Genomic DNA, 25,080 nt, shown 5'->3' on the forward strand with positions numbered 1-25,080 from the left:
CGACGCGGGGGTTTTCTCTGGCCGGGCTCCGCTAACCCTGTTCGGGTCTGTGTATCTGCGCCTTTGGCCGGGCTGTACCTGGGCGGGGAGGCCGTTGTTCGCTCGCGGGTCCGTGGCACGGTTATCAGGGCTTGGTTTGGGGACTAGCCTCTTTGACCTCCCTCCCGACTTCTCCGCCTCACAGGTGCCTGGGAGCTACTGCGGTCCCCCGGGGACTCTGCCCGGGGCAACCAGGGGCCCGTTCTCGCTCGAGGCTCGGATGGGAGGCGGCGGGAGGTACGGCCTGGCATGTTCAGTCTGATGGCCAATTGCTGCAACTGGTTCAAGCGGTGGCGGGAGCCCGTCAGGTAAGCTGGAGCCGACTGGCTCCGTGCGGTCCTAGGGGGGAGGGACAGCTGCACCCCGAGGGACTGGTTGGGACGCTACACCTCTCCTCTGGGAAGAGTCTCAGGCCGCGGGGGATGTTTTTGTTCCCAAATTGACTTGTCCCCCGAGGAAGAGATAGGAGGATGTAGCTTTTTTGTGTAGTTGCGATTAAGTTCTCATTAGTGATGCTTACTGTTATTATTTAAAATGGGTTCGAACTTCTTAAGAAGTTGTGGATTTTATGCGTGGAATTGGGAACTATCCGTTGTGTATATTTCCTGTGACGCTAATTTAATGGGATTTTTTTTTTTTTTAAATAGGGAAGCATGGGATACAGCTTTCGTAACATCCACACATTCCTTTCAAAAACACACACAGGCCCACGTACACACTCATTCACTCACTGTTTTTGAGGACTTGGGTTTGAAATCTGGCTCCACTGCTTAAGAAATTATATGATTTAACCACTTTTGGCCCCACCTTCATCATATGTTAAATGGGGGGGTGATAGTATCTATGCCTCAGGAGTGTTGTATTAAATGAGACTAGCTAATGGAGTGTTTTCTTAACTGTAGTGTAGCTTCAGTTTTCATGTGGAATCTAGTTAAGCCTTTAATTAAGAGTCCGCTTCTTAACCTTTCATTTTGAAAAGCTAGATGTATTAAGATTTAGCACCTGCTACTTGATATTCACTCATTTGTTGACCAAATATCATGTGCCAGGCACTATGCTAGGCAAGAGGCAGTAAAAATGACGCCTGGGTGGCTCAGTTGGTTAAGCAGCTGCCTTCGGCTCAGGTCATGATCCCAGCGTCCTGGGATCGAGTCCCACATCGGGCTCCTTGCTTGGTGGGGAGCCTGCTTCTCCCTCTGCCTCTGCCTGCCTCTCTGTCTGCCTGTGCTCTCTCTCTCTCCCTCTCTCTGACAAATAAATAATAAAAAAAAAAATCTAAAAAAAAAAATGATGCTTTTTAGGCTTAACCTGTTTTGTTACTCCTGATAAATAATGTTGACTTTTTAATAGTTTTACTTTGGAATTAAGCCAACGGTAAATTTTAACAAAGTTCTGTTTTTCTTGTGATTTGATAAAGGTGTTGTTGTGCGGAGGAATACCGCAGAGATGACATGTCTTTCTCAGTATCCAGCGTTGCATTATGTTGATAGTTTTATTACTGGTAGTGTTAACTTTGATCACTTGGTTATTGTTGTGTCTGCCAACAACATATATTTCTCAATATAGTGTTTTTGAGTCAAACAGATTCATGTCTGAATCCTAGAAATTTTGGCACTTTCCCCCCATGAAGTGTGGGTGATCTTTGTCTTATAGCATTTTGAGAAAGAAAATTTATGCAGGTACTTGATGCTTTGCAGGTAGCACTCAGTAAGTCATACTTCTGATCTTAGGAGACAAGTGTGTATTGGTCAGTTACCCACCCCAATTCATTTTATACTTACCAGTATAGATTCCTTTCCCTTCCTCTCTTCCTATGTTTGTGGAAGAATGGTTCATTTTCAAGGCTAATTCTGGTGGCTGTGTTCTTTAGTCCATTTTTTCCCATTTCTTGGTGAGCTTTAGTTGTTTAGCATTTTGCTAGAGATCACAGAGAAACTTCTGGGTTACAAGAATAAACCTAACCTTTTATCCCAAAATTTATTGTTCAGTTTTATCAAAAGTACAAGTTCTCTTTCTCTTTTGTCTTCACAGCTTCACTTCTATTTTTTCTTTAGAATGTAAACAGGCTCAAGCCTCTCTTACCTAAAAAAAAGACAACCCAAAATGAATGTTTCCTATTGCTGCTGTTGCAAATTACTATTAACATAGTGACCTAAAACAACACAAATGTATTATCCCATGGTTCTGAGCTCAGAAGTCTAAAATGGGTTAGGAGAGTTGCATACCTTCTGGAGTCTCTAAGAGAGAATCTGTTTTCCTTTGCCTTTTCTAGCAAAAAAAAGGGGAGGCTGTTGCCTATAGTCATTGGCTTGTGGCCCCCTTCTTCCATTTTCAAAGCCAATAATGTAACATCTCTCTCCTCTGATCTTTTATCAGGACTTTTAAGGGTCCCTTTTATAAAGATTCTTGTATTTACCTCGGGTCTACCAGGGTACTTCCAAGATAAGCTGCCTATCCAAGATCCTTAACTTAATCTTATCTGGAAGATTCATTTTGCCATGTAAGGTAACATATTCACAGGTATCAGTGATTAGGTTGTAGACGTATTTGGGAAGCCATTATTCTGTGTCTACCATAATAAGCAACTCTCTGTCCCTGCAGCACTACCTTTCCCTCTCAGCCTTCACCCTAGACTAAACAGTTGGCAATAGATTACTGATACTTCACCTTCCTCTCCTCTCATGCATTCCTTAACTTCTGCATTTGAAGACTTCTGCCCAGATCCTTTAATTCAGTTTTCTCATTATAGCAGATGTTGCCTGGTTATTAAATCCAGTGGATTCTTTTTACTCTCTTGGCCTCATTTGACACTTAAGATCTCTCTCTTCTTAAAATTGTCTGATTTATTTTTCCTGAATTTAAATTTTTTGTCTTTCTGCCTGTTACCTTTTCTAACTCTTTTTGCCAGTTAGCCTTTCATCATCTCACTCTCAAGGCTTTTCCAGGGTTTGTCTTCAATTCTCTTTTCTTGTGTATATTTTCCCTTTGTGGGCAGTTTCACCACATACAGTGACTTCAGTGGGCACTTAAACATTGACTCTGAAGTCCTGTTTCCAGCACAAAGACTCATCTACCACCACTTGAAGATTTACATATCGCATTTCACAAGAATTCTCAATCCCAGCACATCCAAAATTGAGTTTGTATCCTCTCTCATTTCCATGCCAAATTGCTTCAGACTTCCAAGTCAAGAAAAGAAGCAATCCTAGATACCTATATGTGCTTTGATTTCTCAAATCATCGTCTTTTGGTTTGTATGGGCTTAATACCACTTCCAAGTCTTACACTCTTTTAGCCTTTCCATATGCACTGCTCTGTTTTAGATAAAATTTCTGTCCCACATTTCTTTGACAGACTTCCCACTGTTCCCCTCTAATTAATTCTCTACACTGTTATCAGTGATCTTTTCCCCTTTTTCCTCCTGTCCAAATTCCTCATGCCAGATTTGCCATATTTAAGTTCTCTAGTCCCTCCATTCCTCACCAAATGCTCTTCTTTTTTTGGTTGGCTGTTCCTAATCATTCCTCATATGTCAGTTGGGAGCTTCTCTTTCAGGACCCTTTCTTTGAATTCCATCTAGATTCTTTACTTTTTCGTTGTAATTGCTTAGCATCTTGTATTTGTCTCTTCTTACGCATGTACTGTAATGAGATGTTTATTCATAGAGTCCTGCAGAATAGCTTGTGGACAGGAGCTATTGTTATTTAAAAATATTTAAAAAGTAATGCATGTTTATTGTTATTTAAAGGTGATGAATGTTTATGTAGAACATTGAAAACACAGTTAAGCAAAAGTGGCATGTATTAGTAACCCGCTGTCTCACCCCCAAAGATTTATATTTTGGGTTAGAATCTCTTATATAACTGTAAATTCTCTTTTTATTTGCTATTTTTATGCATTACCAAAAGATCTCCATTGTAAGTCAAGTTAACCATCTGATACTATATTAAATTATTAAAATATTATTGACTATATTTCCTATGCTGTATATAACATCCCCATGACTTACTTGTTTTGTAACTGGAAGTATGTACCTCTTAATCCTCTTCACTTATTTCATCTCTCCCTCTATGGTAACCAACAGTTTGTTTCCTGTCTCTAAGTTTCTTTCTGTTTGGTTTGTGTTTGTTTTTTTCAATTCCACGAATAAATGAAAGCATATGGTATTTGTCTTCCCCTGACTTATTTCACTTAGCATCATACCTCTAGGCCATCCATGTTGTTGTACATGGCAGGATTTCATTCTTTTTTTTTTTTTTTGGTGGCCAAATAATATTCCATTTTGTATCTATACACCACATCTTTATTCATCTATTGATGGACATTTAGGTTGCTTCCATATCTTGGCTATTGTAAATAATTCTACAGTAAACATAGGGGTGCATGTACCTCTTCAAATTGCTATCTTTGTTTTCTTCCTTTAGATACCCAGAAGTGAATTGCTGGATTGTATGGTAGTTCTGTTTTTAATTTTTTGAGGAACCTCCATACTTCATATGTTTTCCATAGTGGAAAATTTAAGTTCCCATCCACAGTGTACAGGATTTCCCTTTTCTCTTCATCTGTACCAACACTTGTTATTTTTTGTCTTTTTGATAATAGCCAATCTGACCAGTGTGAGGTGGTATCTTAAGAGTTTTGATTTCCCTCATGATTAGTGACACTTAGCATCCTTTCGTGTGTCTGTTTACCATCTCTGTTCTGTTTCGAAAAACTTTTGTTTGGGTCCTCTGCCCATTTTTTAATCCGGTTATTTTTTTGAGTTGTGTCAATTTATATATTATCCTAAGTTTTATACATTTGGGACATTAGTCCTTTATTGGATCTATGTTTTGCAAATATCTTCTCTCATTCAGTACTTTGCCTTTTTGTTTTGTTGGTTTCTATCTGTGTAAAATTTTAACCAAGAGATTATAGACAGCTAATTTGAAGCTTCTTTTTATTTTTGCTTTAACATCTTTTTGCTTCATTACATGTTTTTCATGAACCAGCTTTTTAAATAGAGTAGTGTTTTGTATAGATTCACCAAAGTATGTTTAACCATTCCTGTTATTAAATATTTAGAAAATTAAAAATTTTTCACTATTGTGAACAATGCTTGGCTGTGCACCCTCCCATAAATATTTTGAAAGTGGAATTTAAGATCAAATGATGATGAGATCAAATGAAAAAGTTTAAGGTATTTGTTATATATTGCCAAATCTTTAAAAAGGCTTTCAAAAAACAAATCAACCATTATTACTCCTACCAGAAGTGTATAAGAATGCCTTTTCCCCTCAAAAAAGTGAGAGTCACCACTTGTTTTCTTCAGGGGGGAAAACTTTTTATAGGGGGAAATACTGTCCGCATTAAGTTTCTATTTTTTTGATTCCTAGTAAAATTATTTTTTCCTTGGATTTTCATATTTCTTCTTTGGGGAATTTCCCTATGATTTCCTTTGCTGTTTTCCTATTGGGGCAGGTGCATTTTCTTATTGAATTTTCTGAGATTTTAAATGTATATAGTAGTAACCATTTCTCTGTAGTATATATTACAGATATTTTTCTTCCATTTGTTGTATTTGTAAATTTTTTATGGTGTTTGAAGCATAAACATTTAATAATTATTTATTCAAAGACACCATTCTTTTAGTGTAATAATTAGATTATATTCCATTATATGTCTCCAAGATTATATTCACCTATACTTTTACCTAGTACTTTAATATTTTAATTTTAACATTTAAAGCTATTAACATTTATTTTGTGTATAGGGAACAGCATTTGTCCTGGATGTAGAACCTAAGCCATGATGCTTAGTATATTCAGTACCTTGTAAGTAGGTCCTCACCCTTGCATATTATTATCTATATACTCTGAACTCCTATTATGTATGCCAGGTAGCATATAGTTGTATAGTACATATAAAATATGATAGAACATGCAAGAGTTGAAAGATGATTTCTAAGATTTTTAGCCAGAATAAAAGACAGGATTTTGTAAGGGGTGTAATTTTACTGGGATCTTGAAGAAATTTTGTGCTTCCTAAGCTTTCCAAGGGCGTGAATTCAGAAATGGCCCACCTAAGAGAAGCAGAAAATTAATATCAAGTTAAATTAGAAAAAAAACTGGCAACAAGAATAATGTAATACTACAATGAAAAATAAAAATATTTTCCGTTATTTAAAAAGAAAAATATAGTAAGTACTCACTCATGTGCCTACTACCCAGATTTTGCAAGTATTAACCTTTAGTTATCACATTTCATTTTCTAAAGAAATGGATAACAAATCTTTGAAGCTCCTTGCACCCTATTCATCTCCTACCATCCCTCCCTAGAGGTAACCACTAGCTGGGAGTAGTTTCTTGTCCATCTGTGTTTTCTGATGTCATAACTCAGCTTATCAATACTTTACTTCAGATTTATTGGTATATTGCTGTTCACTGTTGTCAGCTGTAAAGAGACTGAGACGTTACTTAAGCACTGTGGATTAATGCTTTTTGTACATCACTGTGGTATCTGGTAAAAGCAAACTGTGATAGAGCATGTCATCTTTGCTATGAATTTTTTCAATGGGGAAACATTTAGTAACTTAATAACCATCATTTAGTTTTTAATAAATATAACCATAAATCCTAGACTGTTTATAGAAATTGCTGAGTTTTTAATTTGTTAATTAAGCTGTACACACAGATTAGAAAGGATTATCTGATTGCTGTATGCAGAACTGGAATGTTTTACATTTCCCCTAGGGCTTCTTGTGTATTCTTAGTAAGAAGTTTAGTATTTTAGGATAAAAAGGGATCTAGAGACATTCTGATTCTATGCCTTAATATTTTAGAAATGAACAAATTGACATGAAGATTTTGACTTACGACTTCAGAACTAGCATATGACCCCAGGTTTGGTCCCCTTTCTATTTATTAATGGTCCATAAATTTAGATAGTGATTTTGATGTAATATCATCCTGGGCTCCGCAGTCTGAACTAAAATGTCAGAAAATAGTGCATTTGTACAATAAAATCACACCATAATTTTTGGGTGGTAAACTTTTTATTATACCAATTTTTTTTGTGGTAGGTTTTTTTTCTCTCTCACACACATTTATCATTAAATGGTGTTCCCAAGTCATTTTTCCTACATGTGTTTATGCTACTTTTAAATTTAGAACTTGTTTTATGTAGTTCTAAATATTTTCAATAATACTCATTTGATGTGTTTAGGTCTTTTTAGTGTTTTGGTGAAATAGTTTGTTTTTTTTTTTTTTTTTCAAGATTTTATTTTATTTATTTGAGACAGAGAGAGAACATGGGCCCAAGGAGAGGGGCAGAGAGAATGGAAGAGTGAAAAGCAGACTCTCCTCTGAGTAGGGACCTCAATGTGGGGCTCAATCCCAGGACCCTGGGATCGTGACCTGAGACAAAGGCAGCACCTGACTGACTGAACCGCCTAGGTGCCCCCCAAATGGTTTTTTTGTTTTGTTTTGTTTTGTTTTAAGATTTTATTTATTTTTTTGCTGAGACTGAAACACAGCGAGAGAGGAAACACAAGCGGGGTGGGGGAGTGGGGAGTGGGAGAGGAAGAAGCAGGCTCCCTGCTGAGTGAGAAGACTGTTGTGGGACTCTATCCCAGGCCTTTGGGATCATGACCTGAGCTGAAGGCAGACGCTTAATGACTAAGCCACCCAGGCGCTCAAAAATAGTTTATTTTTGACTTGCAACGTATTTTTGAAGTTAGAAATAGTTTTTATGTAGTTATCTCATTTGAAGCATTGTCTCCTTAGTTGACAAGTTAGGAGGTTTAGAATTGTAGACGTTCAAATGATTGCAATAATGTCACTCAATAAAAATTAATAATTCAAATTCTTTTTAAGTTCAAAACTCTGGTATTATATTGCTTATACTTCTGATATATCAAATCGTATATCTATTATATAAAAAGAGACTCTGAGATCAAATGTATAAAACAAGCTTTTGACCTTAATCCCTACTTTTAATTTTTTTTTAAGATTTTTATTTATTTATTTGACAGAGAAGAGATCACAAGCAGGCAGAGAGGCAGGCAGAGAGATGGGGGGGAAGCAGGCTCCCTGCTGAGCAGAGAGCCCAATGTGGGGCTCAATCCCAGGACCCTGAGACCATGACCTGAGCCGAAGGCAGAGGCTTAACCCACTGAGCCACCCAGGTGCCCCTAATTTTTTTTTTTTTTTTTTTTTACTCAGAATTCTTTCACTTTTAAAAATCTTTCTCACTGTTAATTACTACCTTGAAATCTTGAGCATGTAAATGTTTTCAGAAAACAAGCCAGTTTGATGTAAGAAGATAATTTTTTTAAAGGATTTTATTTATTTGTCAGAGAGAGAGAACACAAACAGGGGGAGAAGCAGGCAGAGGGAGAAGCAGGCTCCCTGCTGAGTGAAAAGCTAGATGCAAGACTTGATCCAGGATCCTGGGATCATGACCTGAGCTGGAGGCAGACACTTAACCAACTGAGCCACCCAGGCATCCCAGAAGATAGAAGGTTTTAATTACATTCTCTAAGATTGAGCGGTCACTTTTATGTGAAGATTTATATAAATTAAATCCATTGTAGTACTTTATCAACTGAAAATTATATATTTTAATTTTACTTAATATTTACTCAGCAAATGGGAGAGTTAGAAAATATATTATGCTATTTCATTCAGTAAAGATGCTTAATGTGTGCACAGGACATTTGATGCTGGGGCTACAGAGTTGATTGACAAGTTCCAGTAGAGGACACTGTATGAGAAGTTGCATAAGAAAGTTAATATCTGTTTGCTGTGGTAGCAAAGAATCATCAGGAAGGACAGAAAAGATGAGGGGAGTACCTTGATTAGTAGGCCTGCTGACGAGGGCAGAAGAGGCTACAGAGTTTGGACTTAATTTTGTTTAAGGATTCTAAGCAGGATTTTAACTGCCATAGTTAGATTTTCATCAATATCATGGTTAGGTTTTATTAACAGCATGCTATTCATGTTAGTGTACCTGTATTACATAATCTACTTTCTATTAGTTCCACGAACTAAGTTATGATTGTGATAGACCTAAATCTGTAAGGGAAACATCATGATACTCTGATGAAAGTGAGCCACACTACTTGGCTTCTGATGTGTATCTGTGTGCATATATATAAATGTCAGTAAATTATAGGCTAAACAAAATGTTTTAAGTTATCCTTTAAAAGAATAATAATTATTACTGTTTTTACAAACCATTGTATTTAAACTTCCCATGGAAACTGCTCTTGACTAACTTTTTATGAGCACGTAGGGATGGGTAACTTGTACCTTCTCTACTTACAAGGATAATATGAATATAAATGATAGGGTAAAGTAGCTTTGAACTATTAAGACACACTATATGAATTCAAAGCATTGGATATTGCAGGGTTTGGGAAAAGATGAGAGCATTTACTACTGAGTTACTTAATTTGGGGCAATTACCAAAAAAAATTAATTTTACAAAACTTTGCAGTATTTGGTATTGCTTATCTCCTAAGCCTTCTGGATACTAGTCCCAATGCTGCCATTTCTTTGGTCTCCTCATTTCTTTCTAACTACAGTTTTAAGGGTTTCTTCAAAGGTTCCCAGGGTTCCATGCCCCCCTCGCCCCTGGCTCTTCTCCTTCATATGTTCTCCCTCGGATCTTTCATCTGTTCTCATAGTTTTAATTAATTAATTAATTACTATGTCTCATAAACCCAGGACAGATCTCTTCTTCAGCTTCAGACTTCAGTGTGAGATGAGTGAGCACGGTCAACATGTATAAAATTGAACCCATTCATTTTCTTCTGTAATCTGGTCCCTGCCTGTTCTGTGTTCTCATCTCATGGACTTCCTGTTTTGAATTTTATGCTGTAATAAGAATAGCTATTGGTTGAGCACTTATTTTTGTGGCACAGGCATTGAGCACTTTACTTGTGTTGTCATATTTCGTTTAACCACATCCCTGTGGGGTGGATGTTATTATTAACTCATTTTACTGATAATATTCTGAGATGTTAAATAACATAGCCCAGGTCATATAGCTTGGAAGTGTCAAATCTCGGACTTGAATGCAGGTCTAATACCGAGCTCTTGGCAATCTATCAGATCGCACACAATCCCTGTTACTTGTTACTAGAGGAAACTTACTATACATCATAAAGTACTGCCAAGTGCTTTCCATCTCAGCCTTTCTAGTTTGATATATAATTAATGACTGAGGGATAACTGTGATAAGAGTGAAGTGATCACTTTCAACTGCTGAGAAAGTCACATGATTAAATATTTGTTGATATTAGTTCCTAAGGTAGCAGTATATCAAGTTTACTTTAGATTCAAAGTGTAGTTCTGTTGTGTGGTGATTATGTGTGCGTCTAACAAGCCTGTCCTCCTTTTGTTTAAGGCTGCTCTACTGAGGTGTACTCTTAACCCCTAGCTTTAGCGACTCTATACCCTGCGAGTTCTCCTCCCCTCCTTGGTGCAGTATCTTCTCAGGCAGCGTTCTCCGTCTGGAATCTCTTCATCCTACCATGCATCTTCACCTTCCCCTTGCTTGGCAAACTTTTCTGCTTTAACAGCTTAGCTGAGGCATTGCCTTCTGTAAGGAGCTTCCCTGACCTTCTGTATCTCTAGACTGGATAAAGTCCTCTTGCTCTGTATTACTCTAATATCTTGTATACATAGATGAGCATATTTAACTGTCATAGTGTCACAATGTACTAATTTTAGTTCTTCTATTTATTATTATTGTCTCCTGCCACTATCATTTAAGGTTAGTAGGGAAGAATTTCTGTATCTGTTGTTTATTTTGTACTAATATTTGTTTATGTTTTCGTCACTCTCATTAGAAGATGAGTACTGTGAGATAGAAAACCAAGTCTCAGGTATTTTTGTGTCCATAATGCCTATTGTCTGACCAAATGACTTGTTTTTATTGCTAGTATCAACTTTTCCAGACACTATAAATCTAAGCACATTGTATATATATATATTTTTTTTTTTCAACTGAAAGGTTATGTATTTATTTGATCAGTAATCGTAAGGTTAAAAAAAAGATACAGAGTGTCTTCCATCCTTCTTTTGTCGTAGGCATAGTGAACTGTTCCCAATCAGTGGTAATTTACCATACTTTAAATAGCTATAATGACATGTATATTTTAACATGTGTTAGAGTGTACGCTTCATTTTCTGAAGGGCATAGGATTTTGAGTGTTAGGTGAATGTTACCCTTTTAAATCCATTCTGTTCTGAAAGTATAAATTTAATGTTTTGTTAATCAGACATTGCAGTAATTCATGCTGAGATTTTCATTTGTACTATTAATATTATGTTTATTCATTAAGACTTTAATTACCTCAAATGTTTAATTAAAGTCATGTTTTCAAGTATATGGTGTATGGTCTAAAAAATTAACTACTTTCAAGATTGTCAAAGTAAAAAAGAAATCCAGAGAGACTTATTTTGTGCCATTCTCAGCATAATTACAATTTTCCAATGTGTTATTTTCATGTTTGAAGGACTTTTTTGTTTGAACCTGTTATTCTATTAAAAAGGAAAGTTTTTAAGGTAAAAAGCTAATACCCTTGGTAGCAAGCTTTAAGAGCAAATGTGTTCAAAATGTGTAATAGCAATTATTTAGAATATTCTTTTAGCTGGAATCTTGACAAGAATGGAGAGAAAACAGAAGATGCAACCTGTGTAATAGAGAATGAGAGGCCATTTCCTTAAAAAATCTATTTGAGGTTTTTCACTTTGGCTCATAAGGCATAAGAAAACATCACATCCGTGATATTCCTGGGAACTGCTAACCTAGTTGCGGTTGGTCTTCGTTGACTTCTAGAGTGGGTATGGTTGCCTGCCATCTCTTCCTGTGGCTAACTGTGCTTTCCCATGAAAACAGTAATCACACATACCTATCTAACACCTGTTTTCTTGCTCTCAGGTGAGTTAGGAATTGTGGATGTTTTGTTTGCTGCTGTATACAAGGTGTTTAATAAATATTTATAGGATAAAGGAATCAAGCATAATGTGGGCATTTTGTTCTCCAGTAGTAATTGTTTTGGTTCATGGTCATGTTTGAAGGATGGTAGATCTTTAAACGGCAGTTGAATTATTTTTAATATTATTTTAATCTAATTCATTGTATATCTAGTCATTTGAGTTACCTAAAATATTATATAAATGCTACAATATCCATTTCTTTTGGATAGACATTTACTGTATTTTGCTTAGGAGATTATTTTGCACTTAAATCTTTTTCTTTTTTTAAGATTTTAATTATTAGAGAGAGAGAGAGACCACAAGCAGAAGAGTAGCAGAGGGAGAGGGAGATGCAGGCTTCCTGCAGAGCAGGGACCCTGATTTAGGGCTCAATCCCAGGACCCCAGGATGGTGACCTGAGCCAAAGGAGATGCTTAACCAGCTGAGCCACCCAGGCACCACATAATTTGTACTTAAATCTTATTTGATATTTAGTAGTTGTGAATTCTTCAAACAAAACAATAATGTTATACTCCAGAATATTGCGCTGCTTCCTTAAGAAGTAAATGCATATTTTTCACAGTTGATAAAGCAGGTGTAATTTCTACATGCGTAGAAGTATCCAGAACTCACATACTATCTCAACTCCTTAAATTCATAATCTGTCATAGTTCTCTTTGGCATTCCCACTGACCCTCCACTGGCTGACTAGGGTTGGGGTATGGTGATGCTGCTAATTGTGGCTTACTTTATTTTTGCACTGATTCAAGCTTAGATATACTTCCATTTATTCCTCATGATGGGTAGAGACAGTTAAAACATTTAAGACTATGGCTCCTGGATGAAAAAAGAAATTAATATGGAGAGTAAATCAACTTCATTCACAAAAGCCAAAGCCCTTACCTACGAGGCCGTCCATGATCTGGCCTCTGATGTATTTCTGACTCCTGTTGTTCTTCCCTGCTCCATTGGTTTTACCACATTGGCGTGCATGCTGATAGTAGAACATTCCTGCGTGCCCTCACCTTAGTGCCTTTGCCCTAGATATTCTTTCTTGACCCAGATATTTGCACGACTAACTCCTTCCTTCAAGGCCTTGCTCCGATTTTACCTGTCAGTGAGGCCTGCCCATCTCACCAGACATAAAACTGCAACCCAGCTTCCATCCCTATTGCTGCCTCCCTCTAGCCAGCTTTACTGTATATTCTTTTTTCATAGTATGTAACCACCTTCCAACATAGTTATAATGTACTTTGTTCTTATATTTATTAATGTACTATTTATAATATTATAATATTAATAAATAAATATTTAATTGTTCCTGCCAGCTAACATGTATGTTTAGTAAGGGAAGAATTTCTGTATTTATTTTTGTTTGTTTTCTTGTTGTAGTGGTTTCTTTAATAAACAGGCATATCTTAAGTACCTAGAACACTGGTGTCTAGTGTACAGAAGATGATCAGTAACTGTTTGTTTAATAAACGACCAGTTTGGTTTTTGCAAGACCAAGCTTGTTTTTCCATAGTGTATGACCCATAACTGGACTGCCTTATCCCTTCAGTTCTGTCCTTTGTTTTTGTTATATGGATCCTTCAACTACATCTGGCATAAAACAAAAACAAACAGATCCAAGATCCAAGAGAGTCAGAGCTAGAGAGAAAAAAGAAGACCCCTTCTTAACGTCTAAGTTTTGTGTGTGTGTGTGCGTGTGTGTGTGTGTGTGTGTATGTGTGTTTTTTAACCCTTTTTGGGTTGATTGTTTGTGTAGAATGACTTGGCAGAAACCCAGAAGAATGTGGCCCCATGGCTTTAACATGACACCCATGTTATGCTGTGGCTTTCTCTCTCTATTCCCAAATCTATGGTTTTAATGAATGGTCTTACCTCTTATATGTATGATGGCTCAGCCTGAAACAGAAATGAGCTCTAGTGGGGGACTATATTGCCAAGATAATAGGACTGTTATAATAGGTTTGTTCCTTTATACCTATCCTCTTTTTAAGAACTTTCTAGGTGTTAAGTGATTTAAGTTCTGGTTCTGACTCTGTAAGCGACTCATTGTCTTACAACTCTGGTCTTATGTTTCTTCAGCTGTAAAATTGAACTAGACTTTTTTTTTTTCTCCTGATTATGTGAAGTTTAGCTATATCATCAAAATGATTTTAAGTTTTATAATTGTAGGAACCCTCTTTCAAAATATGTTAGCACTTAAGTTAATAATCATGTTATTAAAGTATATTTAAGATTTATACTTGATGAGGTGCTAGATATCTAAAAACAGAGGTGAGCACACCAGTAGTGTCTAGAACCGAAAAATTGTTTTTTTATGTATTTCACAAGAAAAAACAGATTCGTGATAATTCTTAGAATTCAGTTAACTAGAAAATTGGATCTTTAGCCATGATAAATAACTCGTGTTAGAATCATTCTCTCTTCCTTCTTTGTCTTCTCCTGTTCTTTCTCTACCTGTTGCCCAATCTCTTGTACAGTTTTCTTTTCTGTTTTTTCTTTTTTGCTGATAGAACTAAAGGATGACACTTTAAAAGTATTTCTCAAGAATTTTGCTTTGGAATCTATTTTGTTCATTATTGAACTGCTTGGGGTCCAGCAGTTTATGTTATACATGGTAGATGCTCCTTAAATGTTGCTTGAATGAATGAATTTACTTTTATTTTTCTCCAATATTGAATTAATTCAGAAAGTGATTTTTAATTTTTATTATTTTAAGAAAGGTGACTCTTGTGATGGTGGGACTTGATAATGCTGGTAAAACGGCAACGGCAAAGGGAATCCAAGGAGGTAAGCAGAAAATATGTATTATTAAACTATTCTGAATTATTTATTTATGTAAATTGCTTTATTACATATTCATTTGGTTTAGATTGTATACACTCCCTTACTTTAAATTCTTAGTATGCTTGTGGCTAGTATGGTGAATAGTCTCTAGTTTAAGAATACCAGCCTGTTAATATGTTTCAGATTTGAGTAAGTGCAGAGATGCAGAGGATCCTTGGGGTCTTTGATCAGATAAATGGGATCACATCTGTCTTCTCAGCACCAGAGGGAAGAAGCAAAAAAAGGACATGTCCTGCCTTGAGGGATATCCATCTTCCACTTAACATTCTCTTGGCCAGAATTTAGTCAGAAGGCTAAGGATGAAAGAAAGGGAGGTAGAAATATAATTAGCTAGCACAACTCTCTTCGTATGTCTTGATTTTTTTTAATATGATTTGTGACTTTTATAGTTATGATAAAATTATGGCCTTTTCCTTATCAGATGGTTTTATGTCATTTTTATTACATTTCATTCATTTTATTTATTTAGTTAGTCTTAATTTAATACTGTATACTACAGTATAGAAGCAACTGTGCTGGTAAGTTTGTTGTACACCCAGAAGATGTAGCCAGGCATCTTATGGGTATGAATTGGGAAAAAGCTTAACATATATTTGTTGCTGAAAAAGGATGTTTCAACAAGATATGGATACCAAATAGTCAGGGGAGCTTTTATTTATGGGAGTTTATGAAAGAAAATTAACACTTTGCAAAACTTGCTATTGGAGGAAAATGTTTTGTCACCGTATATTCTACTATGTAACATGAGATGTAAATTATATATTTTTGTCTTTGGATTCTTGAAGTCCTTTTGTGCGTACCCTTCATGCTGTCTCCTAGGTTATATCCTCACAGAGCATTCATTGTCATCATCTAAACTAGGGGTGGCAAACTTCTTTTGTAAAGAGCCAGATAGTAAATATTTTACACTTTGAGGGTCATGCATTCTTTTTCCCAGCTATACAATCATGACATAGTATGAAAGCAGTCATAGCCAATATATGAACAAATAAGCATGGCCATGTTCCAATGAAGCTTTGTTATGGACACTAAAATTTGATGTATTATGAAATACTATCTTTTTTATCTTTTTGTAATTACTTAAAAATAGAAAACACAATCTTTGCTTGAGATCCATATAAAAGTAGATAGTGAGCCAGATTTGGCCTTCAGACTGTGACTCCTCATCTCAGCATCTTTACTTCTTCCATTTCTTCAGTCTTACATTCAGGGAGAAGAATCTAAGACTTAGGCTGTCTACTTTGTTGTGTGTACTTAAACATCCTCTTTCCAAAAGGATCATTCTCTTCTGATTTTCATCTCTGTTTTTCTATCAGTTTCTTTTTCTGAGTTTAGAAAATACTCAGGTTGTTATATCATGAACAGAAAGTCAAAGCTGTTTTCAACTTTGAGCTTGTTCTTCATCTTGTTTATTTATTCTTCAGCTTACTCTTGTGACTGATTTCTTACCTTTTTTTCTTTTTTTAAGCTTCCAATTATATAGAACTAGATGAAGTTTTCCAATGGAGCTTTTTCATGCCTTTGTATTTGTTTATGCTATTCCCACTTGTCCTTTTTTTTTTTTTTTTTTTTTTTTAAAGATTTTATTTATTTATCTGACAGAGCGAGAGAGCACTAGCAATGGGGGACAATGGGGAGTGAGAGGGAGAAGCAGACTCCCCACCCAAGCAGGGAGCCAGATGTGGGGCTCGATCCCAGAACCATGGGATCATGACCTAAGCTGAAGGCAGATGCCTAACTATCTGAGCCACCCAGGCACCCCTCCCACTTGCCTTATTAGAGAGAATATCTGCTTATCTTTAAAGCAGAGTATATATTTCTAAAGGTGGATTTTTGTTATATAGTCTCATTCTTCATGAAATCTTTTCCACCTCCTGCTACCGTTAGCCATTACCACCACCATCAGTAGATATGACTACTTCCTGTGCTTTGGCCTATACTTACTTATACCTACTTGTATCACTACTTAAATTACTCCTTCATTCATGCATCTCTTACTCATTCTGGTGTCCCAGTTCAGCCATGCCTTATGTGTAATAGGTAACCTTCTTCCAACATTTTGCCATGGCTTCTACTCTTCAGCTTTTTTCGGGTTTGTCTCAGTTTCTTTTCTTCTTTTTCCCCCCTCATTTCTTTTGAGACATACCTGCTTCTTTTCTTCTAAGTGCAATGTCTAAATCCATACCTTCAGTGTCTTTCATCTAGAATGCGATAGCTTCCTAATCAGAGAGTACTTTTCTTATGTTGACCTTTGCTTTTTCTATCAACTTCCCTTCTTTATAGCTATCAAAGTGATTGTATTAGTTGGATGTAGGTTCAGTTGTCCTAACAGAGACCTAAAATTACAGTGGCTTAACAAAATAGAATTTTATTTCTCATAATAGTGCACACAAAAGTAATGTAGGCCTACCATAATAGCCCTTTGGTGGTAAAGACTCAAGTTCCTTCTATTTTTTTTTTTTTTTGGCCATTTATAGTGTTCTCCCTTGCCTATCTAGTCCAAGGTGCCTCACTATTGTGCATTTTAGCAGGAAGGGAGAAGTAATGGGGAAGGGAGACCATTTTCTTTTCTTTTAAGGGCATGAACTAGAAGCTCCTATATCAGTTCAATTCAATGCCATTGACTAGAATTGGTGGGATTCTGGAGCTGCTCCTACTTGCTCTATTGGCTTATATCAGCTATCTAGAGCCAGTTAGGTACATCTCTTCCCAATTATGTGTTCAGGTACCTCACACTAGTTTGAAATTGGCCATAGTGGGAATATTCACACCACGGAAAATGACAAACAGTACTTATCAAATTTCCCCAAACGTGGTTAAACATTTAACTCTACACCACTAGTTCACTATCTAGGGTATGCTTTAATGGCCATCCCTCGCTACCACAGAGATGGGGGATTGTAGTCTTTATCCTAAATAGGTATGTGCTCAGCTAAAAAATCCAGGATTCTCTTGACTATCCAGTGCTGTTTCCTAATAGTTTCCAAGAAATGATTGTTATTTGGGTGGCAAAATTTTTCTTTGTGTAAGTTGATCCCTAGTTTTGTTGGATATTAACGTATCTTCATTATGTTATAGGTATTTATGTTTTTACTTTTCTCCTCTATGTAAGAGCTCTGTAAGATCAGAAGATGAATCTTGTTATTGTATATGTAGGACACTGCATAGTGCTTTGCATACAATAGATATTCAATAAATAAGTTATTGATTATATATTTTCACTTTCTCTTGGGCTTTCTAGAGATTGTCTTAACATGTATACTTTACTGAAATCCTCAGGCCCGGGGACCATTTGTCTCTGTACTTCTGGTTCTTGTATGATACTTGATCTATAATAGACCTTCAATAAATGGCTACTAGCATGAATGGATGGATAAGTATTTGGAAGGACGAAAGGAAGGATGTTAAGGACAGTAGCTTCAGCTATCCTTCAGCTGTCATGGCAGTCTGGTGTTATAATATTGAGCCGCTATATACTTTGTGCTAAGTACAAAGGATACAAAGTAGGTCCTAGATATTGGGAAGGTACAGGCTATTGTGAGGACCAGCAAGAAGAGAGAATATTATGATAGAGTGTGTAGGTGATCCTGCAGGTAGACTGAAATTAGAAAGGAGTTATAGGGAAGTTGTATCTAGAACATTTAGTCTTCTTGAAAGTCTGTCTTGAAACACAAAATCATAAATAGGACCCAGAGGAGAGGATAGAGAAGTCAGGGAGGAAAGGCATTTAACCTTGATTTGAATCCTGGCTCTGCCTACCATGTAACCTTGAAAAAATTACCTAATCTGAATTGGTTTTCTGGGAATGTTGCCATCATTTTATCTGCATTGCTCTCCTTTGCTTGGAATGTTCTTCTGCCTTCTTTTATTATAATTATGTAGTTTTTAATACTTCATTTTTTTTTCAAGACCTTTCTGAAGTCTTTGTATAACATAGCTTCTGCCACCCTCCTCCCTAGTGTTTTCCTCCTAGATGCCTGTGGTCTCAGTTTGGGCTGCTGTACCCATATCTTAGACTGGGTGGCTTAAACAGGTTGTTTCTTACGGTTCTGGAGGTTGAAAGTTGTGAAGTTGGGGTGCCAGTATTGTTGGGTTCTTGATGCAGGTCCTCTTCTTGATTTAGACAACCATCTTCTTGCTACAACCTCATGTGGTACAGAGAGAAAGAAAACAAGCTCTCCTGTGTCTTCCTGTAAGTGTACTAATCCCATTATAGGAGCTGCACCCTCATGACCTCACTGAAAGCTAATAACCTCCCAAAGTCTCCACCTCCAAATACCATCTCATTAGGGATTAGGGCTTCAACACTGGCTTTTGCAGGGGGAGGGGAGCACAAGGACACAAGACACAGGCATGTAATCTGTAACATCCTCACATTATCCTCTTGAGTTTTTTCATAGAAATATTGGTTCCTATGTTATTTCAATTAATATGTATCTGTCTATATTTTACTGTATGTTCTTTGAGGACTGCAACCCTCTTATTCATCTTTATATCCTAATGTGTAACAAAGTCCTGTGCTGAGTAGGTATCTGTATGTGTTAGTTTTCTTATCCCTGTTCCAGCATTGTTAATTTATTTTCATTAATAATTTTCTGGGAATACTTCTGAAATCATGCTCAAAGACAGCCACCTATTTTAACTAAGAAAACCAGTTCTGGCCTGGACTAGATCATTTTTTAAATGTCTAGTGTAATTCTATTTTGGGAGTATCATTCTGCTTATATTTCTTCTAAACTTTTTTCTCCTAGATAATGAAGGTCTTAGAAAAATGTGACTTGTAAAATAATGAATACTGTTTTTCTGAAAATAAATAAATTGGAAAAAAAAAAAAAGAAAAATGTGACTTGTAATGTCTCTTTTAACTCTGTAGGGAGCTGTTTAAACTGTGCTAAGTTACTTGCTGCCTGGGAGTGGTACCCTGCAGATCTGTTTTCCAGTCACACCTAAATCTAGCAGCAAATGCCTTTCAAATTTATCATTGTAATAGCAAATGTTTTGCTGAATATAGGAATGATAAAGACCATCTACACCAGCATTATTCAGTAGAACTTTCTGCAGTGATAGGAATGTTCTGTATGGCCTCTGTCTAATAGTAGGGTAGGCCACTAGCCAATGTGGCTTTGAGCCCTTTAAATGTAGATCGTACACCTGAAGAATCGAAATTTAATTTAATTTTAATTGATTTTAATTTAAAAAGCCTCATGTAGTCGGGGCCATTGTATTGCCCAGGTATAAACAAAGTCCAATAGAGTGCTGTTTGTTGTGGATTCTGGTGAGAGAGTAAAAGAGATAAACGTGAAGTTTCCTTCATAGTCATTGAGTCATCAGGTTCTGTTAGTCTTTCTTGAGTTCTGTCTTTCCATTCTTTATTTTCATATCTGTCTGAAACGTGGCCATCACTGTCATTTCTAGCCAGTTCTAGAGACTTTGCAAAGAAGTTTCTTAATAAAGCACTACTTTAGTCACCTTAATTATATTACTGGTCTACTGACATACCATCCCTGGCTCCCAGTTCTCTCCAGAACCCTCTTCAGTCTGCATTCACAATCTTAAGGGTTTGCTCCAACTACAACATTCAATTTGTTTGTACTTTCTTGCCTTTGCTATTTCTTCTGTTACTTAGGTCACTCTTAACCTAGCTTTATGGTCTAATTCTGAGCTCCCAGTTCAAGTCTTCTTGAACCTTAGTTGTCTTTTTAATCTTATTACCATTCATTGGCAGTTATGTACACCCTGTACCTCTTCTGTGTTTTCATATATAGAAGTACAGAAAATTTTAATTTTTAATTTTTTTTTTTATGATTTTATTTTATTTATTTGAGAGAGAGAGACAGTGAGAGAGAGCATGAGCGAGGAGAAGGTCAGAGGGAGAAGCAGACTCCCCATGGAGCTGGGAGCCTGATGTGGGACTCGATCCCGGGACTCCAGGATCACGCCCTGAGCCGGAGGCAGTCGTTTAACCAACTGCGCCACCCAGGCGTCCCTAATTTTTAATTTATGAGAACATCCAAAGCATGTTCCTGTAGAAATGATGAAATCTACTCTATATCTGCAAGCTGCCCTGAAAAGTTTCTTTATTCCAATTATATCTTTAATTCAGTAATTAAAGAAGTGCGGTCTACTCCTCATAGCTTCTCCCATTTTTTGGTTCTTCTCAACTATTCTTTAAATACTCAGTTTTTCTTTATAACTTCACAGAGGTTGCAATGGTCTCGGGATGGCTGTGGTGTTGAAGGGTTGAAATTTATATTACTTGTAATTTAAGAGAGACGATAGCCTCAAAGGCAAGGGTTCATTCATTTACTCATTCTACAGGTATTTATTGCTTACCTCTTACATGGTAGATATTATTCTAGGAGCCAGGGTTATGTCAATATAAAACAAATAAAGAAGAAATTTTTATCTGCATAGAGCATAAATTCTAGTTGAATATTTTATAATATCTACCCTTCCTCCAAACCAGTGTACTTAGATGTAAAGCTTAATGTGTAAGCAAATAATAACCATTCCATTTAGTACTAAATTATGATTGAAAACTGCTTTTTATGTCATTTAAGTTGTGAAGTTAAATTGATGTTATTAATTTAACGTCTAAAGATTGTTTCTTTCATATCATTTGAAACAGAGTATCCTGAAGATGTAGCTCCTACTGTTGGCTTTTCCAAAATTGACCTTAGACAAGGAAAGTTTGAAGTCACCATTTTTGACTTGGGAGGTGGAAAAAGAATTCGGGGAATCTGGAAGAATTACTATGCTGAGTCCTATGGGGTAATATTTGTTGTGGATTCCAGTGATGAAGAGAGAATGGAAGAGACAAAAGAAACAATGTCAGAAGTGCTAAGACATCCTAGGATATCGGGAAAGCCTATACTAGTGTAAGTAACGTTGCTGTCATTGTAAACGCAGAAGCAGTGACATTCGCCAATAAAGAAATTTACCTAAGTTACAAAATAAATAAGCAAATAAGCTAAAATTGTCACATCCTAATGTAATAAAATGTGGTTAACTGGGAATTGTTTTGGTCTCCTTAGTAATTAAGGATTGAGGCTGTGTTATTAAGAAGAGTTATACATAGATCTTCTGGGTATTCAAATATAAACTCTTTGTTTTATTTGATAACTTACTTTTTATAAGAGTCTGCATTTTGAAATGACCTATTAACAAGGTTCTAGGATGTTTTTCAATTTTTTCCCTCTTTTAATAATTTATGTTTTGTGTTTGTCTTCTTTTTCTTGAAGGGTATTTTTTTTTTTAAGATTTTATTTATTTATTTGACAGACAGACATCACAAGTAGGCAGAGAGGCAGGCAGAGAGAGAGGAGGAAGCAGGCTTCCCACTGAGCAGAGAGCCCGATGTGGGACTTGATCCCAGGACCCTGGGATCATGACCTGGGCTGAAGGCAGAGGCTTTAACCCACTGAGCCACCCAGGCACCCCTCTTGAAGAGTATTCTTATTTGGAAGTTATTTAAAAGGTTTATTCTTCTAAATTTCTAATTTTTTTAAAAAAGATTTTATTTATTTGACAGACAGAAATCACAAGTAGGCAGAGAGGCAGGTGGGGTGGGAGGAGGGGGTGGAGGATGCAGGCTCCCTGCTGAGCAGAGACACCCCCCTCCCCCATGTGGGGACCCTGAGATCATGACCTCAGCTGAAGGCAGAGACATTAACCCACTGAGCCACCCAGGTGCCCCTGATTTCTAAATTTTTATTCCTATATTTCCAAATTGAATGTGTGATCTGTGTTGTTATCAGCTTAGTCATGTGCTTATATCATTTTATTCAGCTGCCTAAACAGATTTTAAAAAGTGACAATGGACCGTCACAGCCTTTCTACACAGTAAACACCAGATGGTGCTATAACTACAAGACATAGAAAAATGAAAGTCCTTTAAATTGCTCTTAAAATCAGAGTAAACTGAATGTGTGCCATTGCCTTCTTGTCTCTTTTTCTTCATGCCTGTTTCTTTACTGAGGCTTAAAAACAACCAACCAGCTTATTGTGTGGCTAAATGAGAAATTGCAAGCAGAGTTTCTCAGTGGTCCCCAGCAGTAAATGAATATTTTTAAATGAGGCAGTTTAGAAGCTTTCATTACACAAAGTAAGACTTTATGGCATCATTTATTAGTATAGATCCTATGGCTTAATTTTTATTTATTTAACCAATTAGTGAAGTTATTTGATTTGTGTAATCAATTCTCACCTTTATTGAATCTGAAGGAAAGTTTAATAGACATATGTATGAAGAATGAACTGTGTTGAACCCCATACGCTAAGATTCTCTACACATTTAAGCAAAGAACAGTGACTTCTAAAGTAAAAAGTGTTAATGACTGAGATGACTGATGCTCATGTGTAAAATAATTGTGTGTTCATTTTTAATCCAATTATTATGTATCCACTATGTGCTAGGCATTGTTCTGGTGATGGGGATACATTTGGGAACAAAAACAGTATAAATCCATGTATGATCTCAGAAGCTTACATTCTAGGGGGTGGCATACACAATAAATGTAATAAATAAGATACATCATACATTAGGTGATAAGAATATTGAAAAATGCAGGTAAAATATCCGGGATCCTATCGTGGTGTATGGCAGTGGTATGTTACTCTTATAATTAGGATAGTCACAGTAGGGTTTTGTTTTTTTAAGATTTTTATTTATGAGAGAGAGAGAGCATGAGAGGGGGAAGGGTCAGAGGGAGAAGCAGACTTCCCACTGAGCAGGGAGACCGATGCAGGACTCTATCCAGGGACTCCAGGATCTGAGCCAAAGGCAGTCGCCCAACCAGCTGAGCCACCCAGGCGCCCATCAGAGTTGGTTTTGAGGAGATGACACTTGAGGCAAGAGAGGCAATCATCTAGATGTATGTGGAAAAGCCACAAGGCAGGAGTGTGCAGTTTCTAAGTGACTACAGTTAGCACTGACTAATCAAGTAACGGTCAGCAAGAGACCTACTGTCTGTTCTCTCACTTCTCTCACCTAGTAGATTTTCAGAATAGAGGGTGAAAAACTCTGGAAGATCACTGACTGGGGGTTGCCTCACCATTACAATTTTGTAATCAGGGCAATCTCACAAAGACATGAGAATTAATAATGGATACTATAATTTGCTTCTGAAGTATGGTATGGTTCCCCATTTGACCAGTTTTTTTCCCCGGGGTATTTTACAACCAAATATTTTTTTGTTAATAAAGATAAACTGCTTTTTGAAATGAGTATGCTTCAGAAATATATAAAACATACAAGAAGTACACATTCTTAATAAAGAAACATGTAGGTAAGAGTGAGTTAAAAAATGTTGGATCAACCACGTGAGCCAATCACTACTAACATTTTGATGCATTTCCTACACACATTTTTGCAAAATCTGTAATGTACACAGTTGTGTATAATGTATAAAATTTTGTGTTCCATCTTTTCTTACTTTAAAAAATATGTATATATATTTTAATTTATTTGTTTGTTTTTAAGTAAACTGTCATGACCCTGAGATCAGAAGTCACATGCTCTTCTAACTGAGCCAGCCAGGGGCCCCTGTACCCCACTTTTTTTTTAAATAGGTTTCTAAATCCCTCTTAAATACCTATACAAAACCTATATTTGGGAATTCTCCTGTTTACCTTTTTCTCTCTGACTGACAAGTAGTTTCTCTTATTGATGTTACCGTCTTCATAGCCTTTGAGTCTCTACTTCTCTGTAATCCTCTCTGTAATCCATCTGCACTTCTCCCCTGTGTTTCCGAGAGCAACAGTCTCCTAAGCAGTCTCCCTGCATTCTTGCCCATCTAAATGGCTAGCAGGAGACTTTTTCTTTATTTGATGTTTTTTAAATTTATAGAATTTGATATTTTACAAGAAAATTTGATGTTTTACAAAACCAGTACATGCTTTAACAAGTGAAACCATGTGGAATATATAAAGATGATGAGAGCTCTTTAAAATACACTCTTGGATAATAAGTGGGAATGACCTCTGGCAGAACCCTGCTAAGCTTAGTGCGAGGACCTGGTGGGTTGTGGAGACAGAAGGGAAGGGTACCTGAATCAGGAGGCAGGCTACAGTGTCCCTTCTTGCACTTAGCTGCTTCCTTCCGGCCCACAAACATCAGGACCTATCATGGGCAAAATTCAGTGACAACATCTAATACTTCTCTTCATCCCTGTCTGAGCCTAAACCAACTGATTTAGGACCGACAGGGCCTCTCAGAACT

The 25,080-nt window shown here is 36.6% G+C and overlaps 1 protein-coding gene across 3 annotated transcripts in view; it reads left to right on the forward strand.

Annotated features, from left to right (window-relative positions):
* ARL13B (ADP ribosylation factor like GTPase 13B) overlaps positions 1–25,080 on the forward strand; it is a 75,609-nt gene continuing 50,529 nt past the window's right edge. For 2 of the 3 annotated variants that reach the window (XM_044251175.1, XM_044251177.1), the window contains exons 1-3: positions 8–347; positions 14,734–14,804; positions 21,490–21,739. In XM_044251175.1, coding sequence (XP_044107110.1) covers positions 289–347; positions 14,734–14,804; positions 21,490–21,739 — 380 coding nt within the window. In that variant the 5' untranslated portion in view covers positions 8–288. Of the gene's footprint in view, positions 348–14,733; positions 14,805–21,489; positions 21,740–25,080 lie in introns of all 3 variants that reach the window. The other variant, XM_044251176.1, reaches the window with a different exon arrangement.

This window comes from Neovison vison, chromosome 6 (genome assembly GCF_020171115.1).
Source record: "Neovison vison isolate M4711 chromosome 6, ASM_NN_V1, whole genome shotgun sequence".
Classification (NCBI taxonomy): Eukaryota; Metazoa; Chordata; class Mammalia; order Carnivora; family Mustelidae; genus Neogale; species Neogale vison.